At 45.4% G+C, this 14,565-nt stretch overlaps 1 protein-coding gene across 1 annotated transcript in view; it reads left to right on the plus strand.

Moving 5' to 3' along the window:
• Window positions 1-14,565, plus strand: part of DIAPH1 (diaphanous related formin 1) — a 1,645,861-nt gene that overhangs the window by 988,834 nt on the left and 642,462 nt on the right. Inside the window, exons 15-16 of the mRNA XM_069654133.1 lie at window positions 6,226-6,405; window positions 7,640-8,302. Coding sequence (XP_069510234.1) covers window positions 6,226-6,405; window positions 7,640-8,302 — 843 coding nt within the window. The remainder of the gene's footprint in view (window positions 1-6,225; window positions 6,406-7,639; window positions 8,303-14,565) is intronic.

A 14,565-nucleotide genomic window follows, 5' to 3' on the forward strand; every position in this document is an offset into this window, starting at 1 on the left:
AATTGCCGTATTGTTTTATTAATTGAATAAAACGAGACTACATATGCTTTAAATTAGGAAGTCTATGACCTAAATTAATGTGCGTCTAGCTCTGTTTGTGACTATTGGTCTTGATCATAGTTCTATATAGAAATGTTATGGTAGCCTGGGCAATCAAGACCTTACCAGGTACCCTTGTGAAGTATATATCCCAGATTCTACAAGCCCTCGATCTGCTGGACTGCCTCAATTTCCTGGACCTTCACAATGCCTTCAATGTGCCGATTCATCGAAAGCACAGGACGTACCTGAGGTCTGTGGTGGCCCAACACCATTACCAGTTCAAGGTCTTGCCGATTGGAATTTCTTTGGGTCCCAGTGTTTTCACTAAGCTTGCAGTGGTGGCGTCTCGACTCAGAAGGCAAGACGTTGATGTCTTTCCCTGCCTGGATGACTGGCTTGTCTGAGCTCGCTCCCCAGATCTAGTGTCAGAGCACCTTCTCCGAACATGCACTCAATTGAAAAGCCAGGACTTTTCTGTGAATATTATAAAGTCTCAGGTTTCGCTGTCCCTGTCCCTCTGATTTATCGGTGCAACATTAAACAGTCGACAGGGCAGGGCCTTCCTGCCCGAGGATCTAGTGGCAAGCACCTTACGTATGGTCAATGTATTCCAATTCCAGGGAAAAGTCCCAGCCTCTGCTTTCCTGCACCTTCTGGGCCTCATTAATAGTGCCGGAGGCGAGTCTGCGTATGAGATCGCTTCAGTGGCTTCTCTGTTGCCAATGGTTGCAGTTTCAGGGCCACATGTCCGGCCCCTTGCAGACCTCGTATCAGGTGTCACAGGATCTTGCATGGTGCCATATGAGACAACTTTCTGAAAGACGTGTTATTTCACCAAACTTGGTCCCAGGTGACAGTGGTCACGGACGGATCTCTGACTGGTTGGGTCGCTCACCTATCGGACCTTGTGGTGAGCGGACTGCCATGTCCTGCGGAGTCTCATGAGCACATCAACTTGCTGGAGATGAGGGTGATCAGCCTGGCCCTGGTTGCTTTCTTCTCTTCTGTGAAACGCAAGGCTGCTGATCCTGACGGACAACAAAGTTGTTATGAGAATGTCACAGTGGATGCCTTGAGCAGACAGACTTTGGCCTCCCACTAGTGGGAGCTCTGTCTGTAAGTTCTGGAGGAGATCTTCACCTGTTGTGGAACTCTTCAAGGGGACCTCTTCGCTTCCAGTGTCAACTGGGAAGTGTGAGGAGTTCTGCTCCAGGGAATTTCCTTGTCGGGGAGCTCTGAGGTATGTACTGAGTCGAGTGGACTTTCGTCCCCCTTTATGCGTTCTTGCTGATAGCTGTCATTCTGCTGGTTCTCAGGAGATTGCGCCTGTTTGGAACCGCAATGATTCTGATTGGCCCAGAGAACATAGTATACGGAGTTGCTGGGCATGTCCATCTGCCTTCTGTGGCTCCTTCTGAGGAGGGTTGACATGCTCTACCATTTGGGCGGGAGGCAGGGTCCTCTACCTTAAGCTCAGCAGCTTGAACCTCCATGCTTGGCTACTGAGAGGCTGCGATACAAGGAGTGGGACAGTAGGACTACGTCCTTGATGTACTCCTTTCAGCTCGGAGACCCACCACAAGGTCTATTTATGCCTGTGGATGCTGTACATTTTCAGCTTGGTGCAGAGAGAGGGATCCAGACCCCCCCCCCCCACCCTTTTTAAATTTTCTGCTGTCCTTGGCCCACGCAGGCTGCCAGATTAGCACTGTAAAGGGGTACTTGGGCCCTATTTTTGTTTTCAAGAGGTCCTCGAAACAGGATTCGTTCTTCACAACTCCCAGAGTCTTGGCATTCTTGTGGGCTGTGTGTAACCAGTTTCCTCCACTTCAGTTTGCTCTCCCGGAGTGGGATTTAAATTTGTTTCTGACATTCCTTTATAGGAGCTCTGTTTGAGCCCCTTAATGCCCGTTCTGGTTGCAATCACTTCCGTGAGAGAGGTGAGGGTGCTCCAGGCATTATCTGTTTTAACCTCCCTATTTTGTTTCATCCAAAGAGAAGGTGACTTTGAGTGAGAGGCTCTTTTTTTTCTTCCAAAAATGGTCTTGGATTTTCATATCCCTCAAAAGATCCATCTTCCTGTGTTTTTTCCTCCATCTCATTCTTCTAAGACAGAGGAACAGTTCCATCGGCTGAACCTTCAGATCCTCAGCTACTACGTCTCTTGGTTGAGAGAAGCTAGGAAAGAGAACCAGCTTTTTTTATGGATTATGCTGGTGATTGTGCTGGCAGGCTGCGACCAAACAGACCCTGTGAAGGTGGAACATTCTCTGCATCTCGGAAATGCTATGATCTTCCTGGGAAGGATGTACCTGAGGGTCTCAAAGCCTATTCTACCAGAGGAGTGGCTGCCAACTCAGTCTTCTAGAGGGAGTCCTGTCATGGACATCTGCCAGGCAGCAACGTGTGCATCCTTGCACACGTTTGCTAAGCATTACTGCTTTGATTCCCTTGCAGGCCAGGATCCCTGTTTAGGTAGGACAGTCCTCCAGAATGTTCTGGTCTAAGTAGTGTCCTTGCTCTCCTCCCTCTATATTTTCGTACTGGTTTGCGAGTCTTAGAGTAGGAATCTGTGGGAGGAGCGAATCCATCGGAAGAACAAATTAGTTGCCTTTCGGTAATGTTGTTTCTGAGGGATGTTCCTCCCATGGATTCCTTCTCAGCCTCCCTGCCTGCCCCTCTTCGCGGATAGCTAGTACACTAAAGGTTCTGCGGTTCCTCAGCATCAGAGTGCAAGGGAATAAGGGTTGAACTAAGGTCACGGGGTGCTTTGCTGATATATATCTTAACCCGGACATCCTGTCCGGTGCAGGGCTTGTAGAGGCTTCAAACTGAGCCTTGCTGCGGAACCTGGCAGTGGAGAACACCAATGCTGTGAATAGGATATCATAGATGAGGAATCCCTGAGAGGAACATCCATCAGAAAAAACATTGCCGAAAGGTAAGTAATTTGTTCTTCTGTCCATGCCAGACGCTTAGAGTAAGCTTATTGCTAATGTCTTGCTGAAGGAGTTAAGACAGTGGGTGGAAAATCATCACTTACAACATATGTTCCAGACAGGATTTCACTGTGGTCAAAATATAACTTTTAATATTTTTATATTGTGATGCTTGCTACATCTCACACGATTATGTCCACATCAAGTATTACATGTAGCCATTGTGGACTATACCACTGCCTTTGATTCGGTGGATCATGGCCTACTTTGGGCTAAACCTTATGCATGGGGCATCCGTAAGGTATATTGAGTCTAATAGTAAAACTATATTCTGACACTACAGTTGGGATTAGATTTGGTAACTCAAGAATGTTGTCTAAGCCAGTTATTACTAATGTAGGTCTTAAACAGGGATGTTTGTTGGCACCCCCGTTCTCCAGCAAAGGATCTTAACATAGATTCATATGCTCATGAATATTCCCTGTTGTCCGGCTGGGAATCCTCAGTAATATTAAAGCAGTTTTGCTTTAAAGATAAAACTGCTTGTCACTTCTATAGCCTATTGCTGTCAATTTGGGTCATACGCCCCAACCATTGACACTTGTTCTCCTAAGCTCCACTCCTGGTTGTCAACTTCAGGTTTTACCACACGTTTTTGTGTTGGCAGTCCTCGTTTTTTGCTCCTTGAAATATCGATAACTTTTTTCCTATTTTTATGAAAAATAATCTTCAATTTCGATCGTTCATCCCTTGTTCGGATAGCCTTGTGAATTCCGAAAATATAACTATTAACATTTTAGCCAATGCAATAATCAATGACGTTTGAGGGGTAGTCATCAGTCTAGACCACAGATCCTGATTTAGGGTCTGCAATGTCAAGTTCACGAATCTACTGAGACTTTCAATTCGCAGAGACAAAAAAACATGGACAACTCAACACAAGATGGAACACATTTTCAACGTCCCCTGTATCACACATTCTGCAAACTCTCACTCAGGTCCTTAGGAATTCTTAGCTTTGGCCCCAGATATTCAAAAGTGGGAAGGCATTGTAGTCTCAATCAGAGGTACCAACCAATGCCTCAGTTTTGTGGCTGGAAATCACACCAGGGTAACCCTGGGTGTCTTTATTGGTAGAAAGGATTGCTCCTTACCCTCATATTGCTTTATTCTACTTAGATGTTGCAAATCCATGACATTAATTGAAAATCCTGTTTTTGAATCTGGGGGAAGGGGAATTGACCCAGGCTACAAGGATACAGAGTTATCAGGTTCATGAACGTAACTGTTATTTTTGTTAAACTTGAATTTCCATATTGTACCTTTTGAGTTGTATGTATGTACAAGTGTGAGGGACAGATTCCTTTTATTAGAGCGTTTTCCTTTAGTCTTGTGTTGCTAGGCAGGGAAATCCTCTTTAGGTTAGTGATAGTGAGGCGTTTATCACATGCTTTTGGGTTCATAAAATGAATACTTGTGAAAAACCTTTACCAAGTTGTCTGCCTCTCTTTTCTGACCTCTCACACCACCCGCTCCCTTCCTCATGAAGAATGTTGCCCGTAACACCTTTTTTGGCTTCCTCTGGTACTTGCATCGAGCTCTGTTTTCTTCTGGTTTATCCTCGTGTATGCCTCATAGCACTCGCTGATCTGAATGCTGCTAATGCCTGAGAGAGATAATGTTCTGTTTTCTGTCCCTTTTTTTGGCAGAGCTGCGAAGGGGCTGTCCTCTCAGCTGATGCGTATAAATCTCCAATTAAATACATGTTATTCTATAAGGTGTAACTATTCAAGGTGCCAGTGTTGAAGGGCTTTGTAAGGGAATGAAGATGTCTTGGGGTAGTGCTAGTGAGCTAACAATGTACTACAAGCCATGGCCTCCTGTGTACATCTGCCAGTAGAGATTTTCTAATAAGTGCATTGGGCGACTTGAGTAGATCATAGTACCCTAGATATAATACATGTCCAAATATGGAATGTGTGCCAGTTGCTTTTTAGAGCACTGTACTTAGGTGAGTGATAATTAGCAGCCTGGCAGGCTCTATCAGCAGCATCGGACTGGTGCCAGATTAACAAGGACTGTCATTGCTTAAGTGGCTGGTGCTGCCCGCCAGGCAAGCGTTTATCACCATTAGCATCCATGGGATTCAATAGTCTCCCAGGGGGGGCTAATGCGAATGGAAATATGTTCCCCTCGTGTTTTTCTTATTCATTTTTTGGGCTGCTATAGACCTCTGTTCCCTCCGCATTGGAAAGAAGGAAGAACTGATTCCCTGAATTCTGAGGAATGAAGACCAGCTTGCAAAGCTATGATTTACTTTTATCGGTTTGTGTCACAAATGGAGGTGACTGGAGCAATTGAAGCCGCTCAGAGGTTGCTTTGAGTGCACAGGTTTGGTGCAACCTGCTTTTGCAGCAAGATTATTGGTTTCTGATGTTGCATGGGTGCTTTCAAGCTTGAAATTCTGATGCGTAAAGAACAATCAGGGCAATGAGAGGACACACATTCCCTTCTGTTCTGTTTTGCATGGTCCCCCTGAAAATAATTTTAAAAAATGTGAGCCCTTGGTCGAGTGTATGCAGCTACTTACTGTGTGCCTTTCCCTGGCTTGTATGTTCATCAGTTCTGCAATTTTTAAGTGCACCACTTGACCTTAATCAGCAGCAAAGATCTGAATGTTTACGTTTTTGCAATTTTAAAATACAATTTAGATCCCCTGATGAAAAGAGATAGCCAAGAAACATTGCTTGTGGGTGCTCTCACCCAGGAAATTTCATTACAGCACGAGATGGGTCTGCTAGTGTTTTCCAGGGTCAAAGCTGATAGCATGTAATCAGTAGGCAAACTCTGACGGATATCCCCGTTGTATATATAATTCCTGGCTTCTGCAGAATGAATTGAACAATTTCATATGCTGAAATAACTTCACCTGCTTTTAAAAAAAATGTAGTCTTTGTAGTTTGATAAAATGAACTTTTTTCAATCATGCTGGAGATAAAGCTATCTTTTACAAAAAAGCTACTCCGGTCTTTCCTTTTCTGCAAGAACTGTTCTGATTGTAGCTATTACTCCATTATTTGGCCAACCAACCAAATAGGTTTCATCTGTGGCTGCCACTTTCTTATACATATTATTTACTTGGATTATTTGTACAGTTCTTTGTAAAAGCATTTTAAGTTCTTCGCTGGTGGTTAATGGTTTCACTTTAATTTGCTGTTTGTAATGTATTGTTCGGTTTTCACAGCTAGATTCAGAACTTACTGCTCGGCATGAGCTACAGGTTGAAATTAAAGCAAAGGAAAGTGACTTTGAGAAGAAGTTGTCAGAAATACTCAGTGAGAAACAAACATTAAGTGCTGAGAAACAGTTGATCGACCAAGAGAAGCAAAAAATGGAAAGCAAAGTTTCTCAGTTATCTGAAGAGGTAATAATTGTTTCTGTATTGCAACTAGAGATGATGATGTTTTAAAAACGATGGACAAAATCTTTGTAATGTGAATTCTATTTCTTCCAGGTATAACTATTCTGTACCATCCTGTCCAAGTCATGCCACAAGCTAATCTTTCTTTGAAGAATAGCTTTACCCTCTTCATCATTTCTTCACAGATGGTTGAGAATATATTTGTTAGCATCCTTGCATTTAGATGTCAGTTGATAAGGGTCCTAAGGCTTGAGTAACACACATGAAAGAAAGAATGTATGTGTTCAGAATTAATTGCACAAATCATACATCCACACATTGAGGCAAGACTAGAGCAAATCAATAACCTGAGGAGACAGGAAATAGTGTAGACACTTCACACGAACATGGAGGCAGTCCCATAAACCCCAGTGTTCCATGCATGCCACCTAATGAAAAATAAACGGTGCTGAAACACGTTTCCTGATCAAACAAACTCGCCATTCACATAAATGGGATCTGCAACCATCAACCGTGTACTGTCCTCCAACATGCAGTGAGATTCAATAGTTCGATCTGTGATCAGATAGATCTGTATTCAATGTTATTCTACAGGAAGGGATTAAGCTATAGATTTTTTATTGAGTTCGGAAAGAATTGTGGGTGGATAAGATTGTCACTTAAAAGGGGAAATATATAGTATATCCTTAGACTAAACAGAAACGTTAAACCAACTGTGACACCCTTGTGTGTCAACCGATCCAATCTGCATTATTGTATATTGCTACATGCCATCAGGCTTTGCTCTTAGCCGATATTGCTATGCTCTTAGCCGATATTGCTATCCTGTTCAAAGGCAACTCGGCACAGGAAGCATTGTTCTGTAACTTATGTATAGTTGAAGGCAATATTCAGATTACTCTGTAGTTCTGCTTTCTACCGCTTTGGTAATGTGTAGAAACCTATGGAGTAAGAATATACTAGTTACTATATCAGATCAACATTTCTATTTTCATTCCTGGGTGTTTATTTTTTTTGCTAAAGCTAATAATGTATAGTTGTAACTCTTGACACATTGATTACTGGTCTTGATTAAGTTTGCAAGTGCTTGAATCAAAGAGTTATGCAGCTACACTATTTTGCTGAATGTTCTAGAGATGCATTTCTTTGCATAATTGTTCAAAGCAATTAGCTCATATACCAAAATAGAATGTGATCTGTTCATTGGATTTACCAAATTTCCTTCTTTGTATTGTAGGTGACCATTCTGTCGAAAAAGCTTGAAGAGACTAAAAAGGAAGTGGTTACCCTTTCTGCTCTAACAGTAGCTGTTTCAAAACCTGGCACTGCTCCCACTGCTCCACCTCTTCCTGGCACAGTTCCTCCTCCACCAGCTCCTCCGCTACCAGGTGGTATCGGTGCTCCACCTCCACCACCCCCTCCTCCGCCACCACCACCTCCTCTTCCCGGTGGTTTTGGAATTCCACCTCCACCACCTCTCCCAAATGCTTCTGGTATACCTCCACCACCACCTCTTCCCGGTGCCTTTGGGATCCCCCTTCCTCCACCTCTTCCAGGTGCTTCTGGAATTCCTCCTCCACCCCCTTTCCCTGGTGGTCCTGGTATACCTCCTCCACCCCCTTTCCCTGGTGGTCCTGGTATACCACCTCCGCCACCTTTCCCTGGTGGTCCTGGAATACCACCTCCGCCACCTTTCCCTGGTGGTCCTGGAATACCGCCTCCACCACCACCTCCTGGATTTCCAGGTGCCCCTCCTCTACCTCCTGGAATGGGAGGTCCACCCCGTGCTCCTGGATTCCCAGGGTGGGGTGCTCCTGCAGTGCCTGCCTTGCCATTTGGATTGGTGCCAAAAAAGGACTACAAACCAGAGGTGCAGCTCAAAAGGCCAAATTGGTCCAAGGTAAATAGTGCAATTGCTCTAGGGGGGGGGCTCTTTGACAGAGGTCAAATGAGTCTGTTTGGTTTGTATTGCAATTCACAACTATGTTCACAAGTTTATCTTTGCGCAAACACACTCTGTCCTATACCTTGTGTCTCTGTCTGCCCCATGTGTGATAACTGACGAACATTTTTTTATCATAGAAGACTCCATTCATACTGGGTAATAGTGAAAGTATTTTTTTTTCTTCATTCGGTTATTTATTGCGCATGGACCTTGTTTCGGGAAGCTCCAGAGCTCTTAACAAGTCACAGGGTGGCATTACGCAAGGAAGCAGAGCTCAAGGAATCAAACGAGAGAGCAGCAAGCTAAAAAAGTTGGGAGGGCAGGCAATTTGGCAGCCAGGGATCTACATGGAACCAGGTGAGGAAACTGGGGAGTAGAGCGCCAAGCCTCAGATTAGATGGCCCAATCTTTGAAGGTGAAGGTCCTGAGCTCCTTCCTTAAATGTTGAAGCCAGGAGCAAGTCTGGTATTGACAGGGTGGAAGTTCCAGAGTCTAGGGGTAGAAGGAGTGCCAGTCTTCTGGTTCTCTCATTCCTGCACCAGCGGAGTTCAAGTCTGCATGTGTCCTGGATTCTGGCGGATGTTAACCTTCCGGGGATGCTGAGATGCTCAGCAAGATAGCTTGGGGACGGCCTTTTAGATGATGCAGTAGAATTTGTGTTATGGTCTTCGCAACCGAAACCAATGCAGTTCAATGAGGACCTGGGTGATGTGATAGGATTTGCAGAATCCTTTGAGTTGTGTTGCAGCATGTGTTACACATCTCGGGCATGACACAGCTGTCACCGGAAGTCCTTCAAGTTCGGCATCACCACCAGCCAGGTGGGAATATGTCAAAGACTTGGACAGCGAAATTGTTAAATGTTTGCTGGGATGAAGGACTTAATTTTCTGCAGGAAGAAAAGTTGGTATGAAGCAGTTTGTGTCTTCTTTGTCATGTGCTCCTTGAAGATGTCTGTCAATTTAGAACCCAAGGGACTTGGCGCAGGTGGCCAGCTGGTATGTGATGCCTTCAAGGTTCATAGCGGAGATACAGGTCTGGATTAAAGGCTGCCACTAGGCAGACCTGAAGAATATAGAGGCACTGATTTCTAAATGTTGTGCAGGAGAAAGAAATGTGGTGGTATACATTTGTAAAATTTGCAACATTTATGCTCATCTAAAATAGTTCTAACTTGCTATGAAACTTACAAATTACTTTGCCAATGTCCTTTTATGAGAGATTGAAAACAATGTCTCACAAAACTAGTACTTTCAAATGCATGATTTATGGGGCGTAGGTCCACTTGTGCTGTGGGCACTGGGTGTCCGAAATTAACACGGATTTATCGATCAAATTATTTGTATTAAGAGACAGGTGGGTAAAATAATGTAATTGTGCCTTTTTTTCAATCACATTTCAAAGTGGCAAATGTCAAACACCAACCAAGTCCTTGTCTCCATCAGAGCCTTTAGCCTCTAAGAAAACAAGGCATTCCAAGGAGTCAAAAGAACTTGAAATGCCTCAACCCTGTGACAAGGTTGCCCCTCCCCCTGACGGAAGTACCTGAGCCAGACCCGACGGGGGAACCGGAGCCGGGACCTTCGGAAAGTCCACTGCATAAGAAGAGGACGCATCCTCCGCCACCTCTCCCGCCTCTGCGGCCCGCTCTGCCTTCCGCCCAGTCAACTACCCACGGGGATGATACAGGCACGGACACGGCTACGACAGGTACAGATGACGATGGAGGCGACGACGGGACGTGTCCCCCGTCACCCCCTGCTCGGGCGTCCCCGCCCGACTAGATTGGATCCTTCCATGCCATGATTTCCAGGGCATCCGAGCTCTTCCAGCTCTGCCCCGAAGAGAAGAAAAAGGAAGGGTTCCTTTACTAATGGCGCGAGGCTAAAAGGAAGACGGTCCTCGCCGTACCACTTCTGGATGACATCTGGGATGAGGGGCTCTCCCTCCTGAAGAACCCGGCCACGGCGCCTGCAAAGAGGAACCGGTACGAGAAGAAGTACTGGGTCCCCGACGCTGCCCCCTTGTGCCTTCGGGCACAACCTACCCCGGATTCGGTCGTCTCGGCGGCGGCAAAGAAGAAAGTTGGGGGGGCATCGGCCTCGACATCAACTTCCCCGCCGGACAGCGAGGGCAGGAAGCTGGACACGATGGGACGACGGGTCATCTCATCCGCAGCAATGACTATCAAGGCGGCCAACGCCCTGGCTATCGTAGCCCGCTACGACAGCGAGTTGTGGTTCAAAATCGCCCCTCTATTGGACTTCCTTCCGGACGCCAAAAGGGCTGAGGCCCTTGAAATCTTACAGGAAGGTGTTTTCAGTAGTCCATTGCAAAGGCTGTGTGATGAATCTCGAGAATGCGTCCCTTCTTCTCTAGGGGAGCCACTCCTTTTGAGCCTACCGAGGTGATCCCACCCAGCAAAATCTTTCCTATGGGTTTGAGAAAGCGGGGCCTCACTGGGAGGAGGAGGAGGAGGAGGAGGAGGAGGAGCCACCTTCAGACGGGTCACAGGGACTCACTAGAGCTAAGAGAACCAAACGGAAAGAGGGGTCATTAAAACCCCATGGAGTTAAGGGGGACTTTGGAAAATCGCCACAGGGGCCCAATAATCCAAGTAAAGAACAGATACAAGGGGTGCACATATGCACCCTACAGTGGGGAGAGATCAACCAATGTGGTGGAGTGGGATCAGGTAAATATCCCTCCACCTGAAGAAATTTGGTCAGTTGGTGTTTTAGAGACTTGAGACTTTTTGTTGGAACTTAGGGGAATCTTTTGAAGAACCTTTATAGACTGCCAAGAACTGTTTCCTGGCACGAAACTGGTATTAACTGATGACTATTGGATCAAGACCAAGGAGTGATTCTTTTATGTTAAATATGTAGTGCCCGTTTAGGGAATAGGTTTGGACAGAGTACCACTTTAAATCATTAGAACTATCAATGAGCACCTTAGTTTATAGTTTTAGGCATGGAATTCCCTTTTAGAATAGGGTCAGTGAGGTATTTTCTTTTTATTTAAATAAAGGTAGTGTAAAGTATGTCCTCTGGTCTGAGTCCTTCTTCTTGCTTGCCACAGTTGTTGAATGCCTTGTGATCAAGGTACTCTCCATTTCCAAATTGCAGGATGAGCTGACAGACCTCTTGGAGCAAGGCACACCCAAAGCAACCCTCCTTCTGTTCCACCCAGCTATTTCGGATACTGTGCTTTCTGCTTAGTTTAAGCCTGCTTATGCTCTGGCTGAAGGCAAAATAGCATTGCTCTGAACCTCTGTACATGGTTTTTCTATCTAACCACAAAACCCAAGGTTGCTGGCTCAAAAAAGTTATTAATTAATCATAATGTCTGGCAATTGCTCTGTGGCAACTTTCCAGACCATTGTTTTTTAGCCTACCAGGCCATTATGGAAGTTCATAAACATATCACTTAGTCCATCCCAAATTGCGAGACCACATCTCTTCAGCACAATACCAGAAGAAACCCCAGAGAGGTTTTGTCCTCGTTGGGCGTCATCGGTGTCGTATAGCTCGGGTCTCTAGGCACAGCAGGCTTGAGACCCACATCTGAGAATACATGTGACACTTGGGGTGACAAATACAAAACTGAAGATTGATGTCTGGAAGTTAATGAATAATTGTATCCACTGCCAATTACCAGCATTGAGACAAGTTACTGCCTCTTGTAACCTTGCAAGATACTCCCATGCGTTGTGGGATGTTTTGTAGGAGACTACTAACAATGTGCCCCCTGGGATGAGCGCTCGATTTACAGAACTGATTAATGACAGCAAGGTGGTTGATGGTTCTTGATAAATTTGGCTGTGTGGATTCTTGGATAGGCTTTGATACTGTGATGGATGTTCATGGATTGAATCAGAATAATTTGATATCTGAGGAACTATTCAAGAACCTGAAGCATAAGACTGTAGCTTCCATGCCCTGCCTGTCGTGCGGACACAGCCTTTAATGGCCCACAGCCGGAGCTGAGGCCCGAACTTCGCTCAGGCCTGCCTTAGCTCTGTTACTGGCAATTTAACAGGCATTTTGTTCTGCACCGGGGAACATGTAATGACCCCTAAAGTGTCTTGCATAGGGAGTTCCCTTTGAGAATGGGAGTTCTTGTCGCCTAAGGGGGTAGTCACTCCCAGCAAGGTCCCACTTACCCAGACCCCCTAAGGAGCGTCTTCCGGAGCGGGCTCCCCTCTGTAGTCTCAAACGGGGCGGCTCCTCCTTGGGGAGAAGGGATGAATATTCCCGATTCATCACAGTCCTCAACATAATCCTCTCTCCCCTGGCTCACAAGACTTTTGAGCACATGGTATTTATGGACAGGAAGTTTTTGGCCTGGAATTCTGCCTCCTAATGGATTTATTTCTCCCACAGATTCTATGAGTTGTTCTGCCACCAGGGAGCATAGCATGGCTCTGTGCCAGCTCAGCCCAACACCTCTACGGGCCATGTGCCTGATATTACGTTGAGGCCAGTATATCTTGACGCGCCCCGTAATCTCTGTTCCTTTTTTCAATGCAGTTTGTATGCTTCGGGAACATGCTTTTTAGTGTCGATGAAAATATGCCCAACCCCACTGATGCCATGTGTTTCAAACCTTGTAGAGGTGATGGTCGGCAGATGTCTGTTTTCGGATCGCCATCATATATGTTTATACTGCATCTCTCTGAGAACAGTTATCTCCTGCAAGAAAGGACAAAAAGTTTCATCACGCTACAACTCCCATTGCAGTTCCTCAGTGTTCTTTTTCTTTGTCCTCAAAGAGGAGTAATCGTTCCAGAGACTCATCGGTAGTGGCGCCGCAGGTACCATTTCCCACCCAATCCTCCATTCCAGAGGAATGCTAGAACGTCCGCTTGAAGATGCTTAACATCTTCACCAAGGCCCCAGGGCTGTCTGCTTTGGTTCCAGCGTAACTACCGCGTTGCCCAAACCAGCAGGGTATCCATAGGGGAACACTCCCACATGCCTAGGGCTCGGACCTTGACCCATAGGGTGCAGATGTGTCCCAATGTCGAAAGGCATTATTTTTGGATGTTGACACCTCAGCACCAGTGCCCTCCCCTCGCCTTCAATGTCATCAGCACCAATTCGCATTGAGGGTGCCAGAGCCCATCTGGAGTATGCCCCTTTTCTCCGACGAGGCATTCATGTTGAAAATGAGCCAACTACATTGGGCCTGGTGGAATAGCTCAGGGGCAACAAGCTTGCCTTGGAAACAAGATGACTCTAAATAAACACAGGTTTAATCCCCGGCCCTGCGCTTAAAAACCTCTGGGTTTTAAGCATGTAATAAATAACCAATTGCAATTACTGGATGAGCAAGGCATGCCAATACTCTTGGTTTAGAACCATTTGGCTCCACAGAGGACCAGGACTTCCTGGAGGACTTTAATGGAGATGGGTAAGATCTACAAAACTTGGCCATAGATCTTCAGGCAGCCAGTGGTCTTGAGACCTCCCCTTAGCTGGACATCTTCCCAGACCCTGCTCCAGGTAAACCTCATAGTATTAAGTGGTTTATAAGGGAAGTATGGAACTCAAAAGGTGCTTAAACGTGCAGCTTGTCCTCAACCCAATATTCTAAATGTCCTTGTGCCTCTACATACTGAAGTTTAATGAGGAAGGCAAGTGCCTCAAATCATATAACCTTTTATGTACATTAGCTTTTAATAACTTCATGTATTGAGAATCCCAACTGTGTTTTTGTTTTTACCAAAACTATTTTACTTCAATAATGTATCCACTTGTGTGAACAGCAAATTATAAATGTGGGGAACCAACAATCTGTGCAGTTCTCAGTCACTGGGTAAACCGGCCTCATATTTTACGAAGGAAGGTGAGGGTGCAGCAATAGAACCAGGAAAGATGAATATTGGGTGCTCACCCTCGCAGTTAAGATTTATGCAAAAAGCTTAATCTGGGTACTCTGGGAAAGCAGGAACCTTTTTTGTAGTTCTAGGACCGTGCCAGAAAACCTTGGGGCATGTTGCATCAGATGCTTGTTCAAACATCTGTTGTTATATCCTACATTAGTTGATGAGCAAGGGAAGGAGGTGCTTCATACCTGATGATTCTTTAGCACAGAGAGCGGAGCATAGGATCTGATCGTTCTGTAGCACAGAGAGTGGCATGTGGTCTTTACTTTCTTTTGAAAGTTAAAATGTAAGAGATGTTTGGAGTGTTGAGTGAGGGAGATTATGTTAT

The sequence above is a fragment of the Ambystoma mexicanum genome, chromosome 3q (genome assembly GCF_040938575.1).
Source record: "Ambystoma mexicanum isolate Mex_15411 chromosome 3q, UKY_AmexF1_1, whole genome shotgun sequence".
Classification (NCBI taxonomy): Eukaryota; Metazoa; Chordata; class Amphibia; order Caudata; family Ambystomatidae; genus Ambystoma; species Ambystoma mexicanum.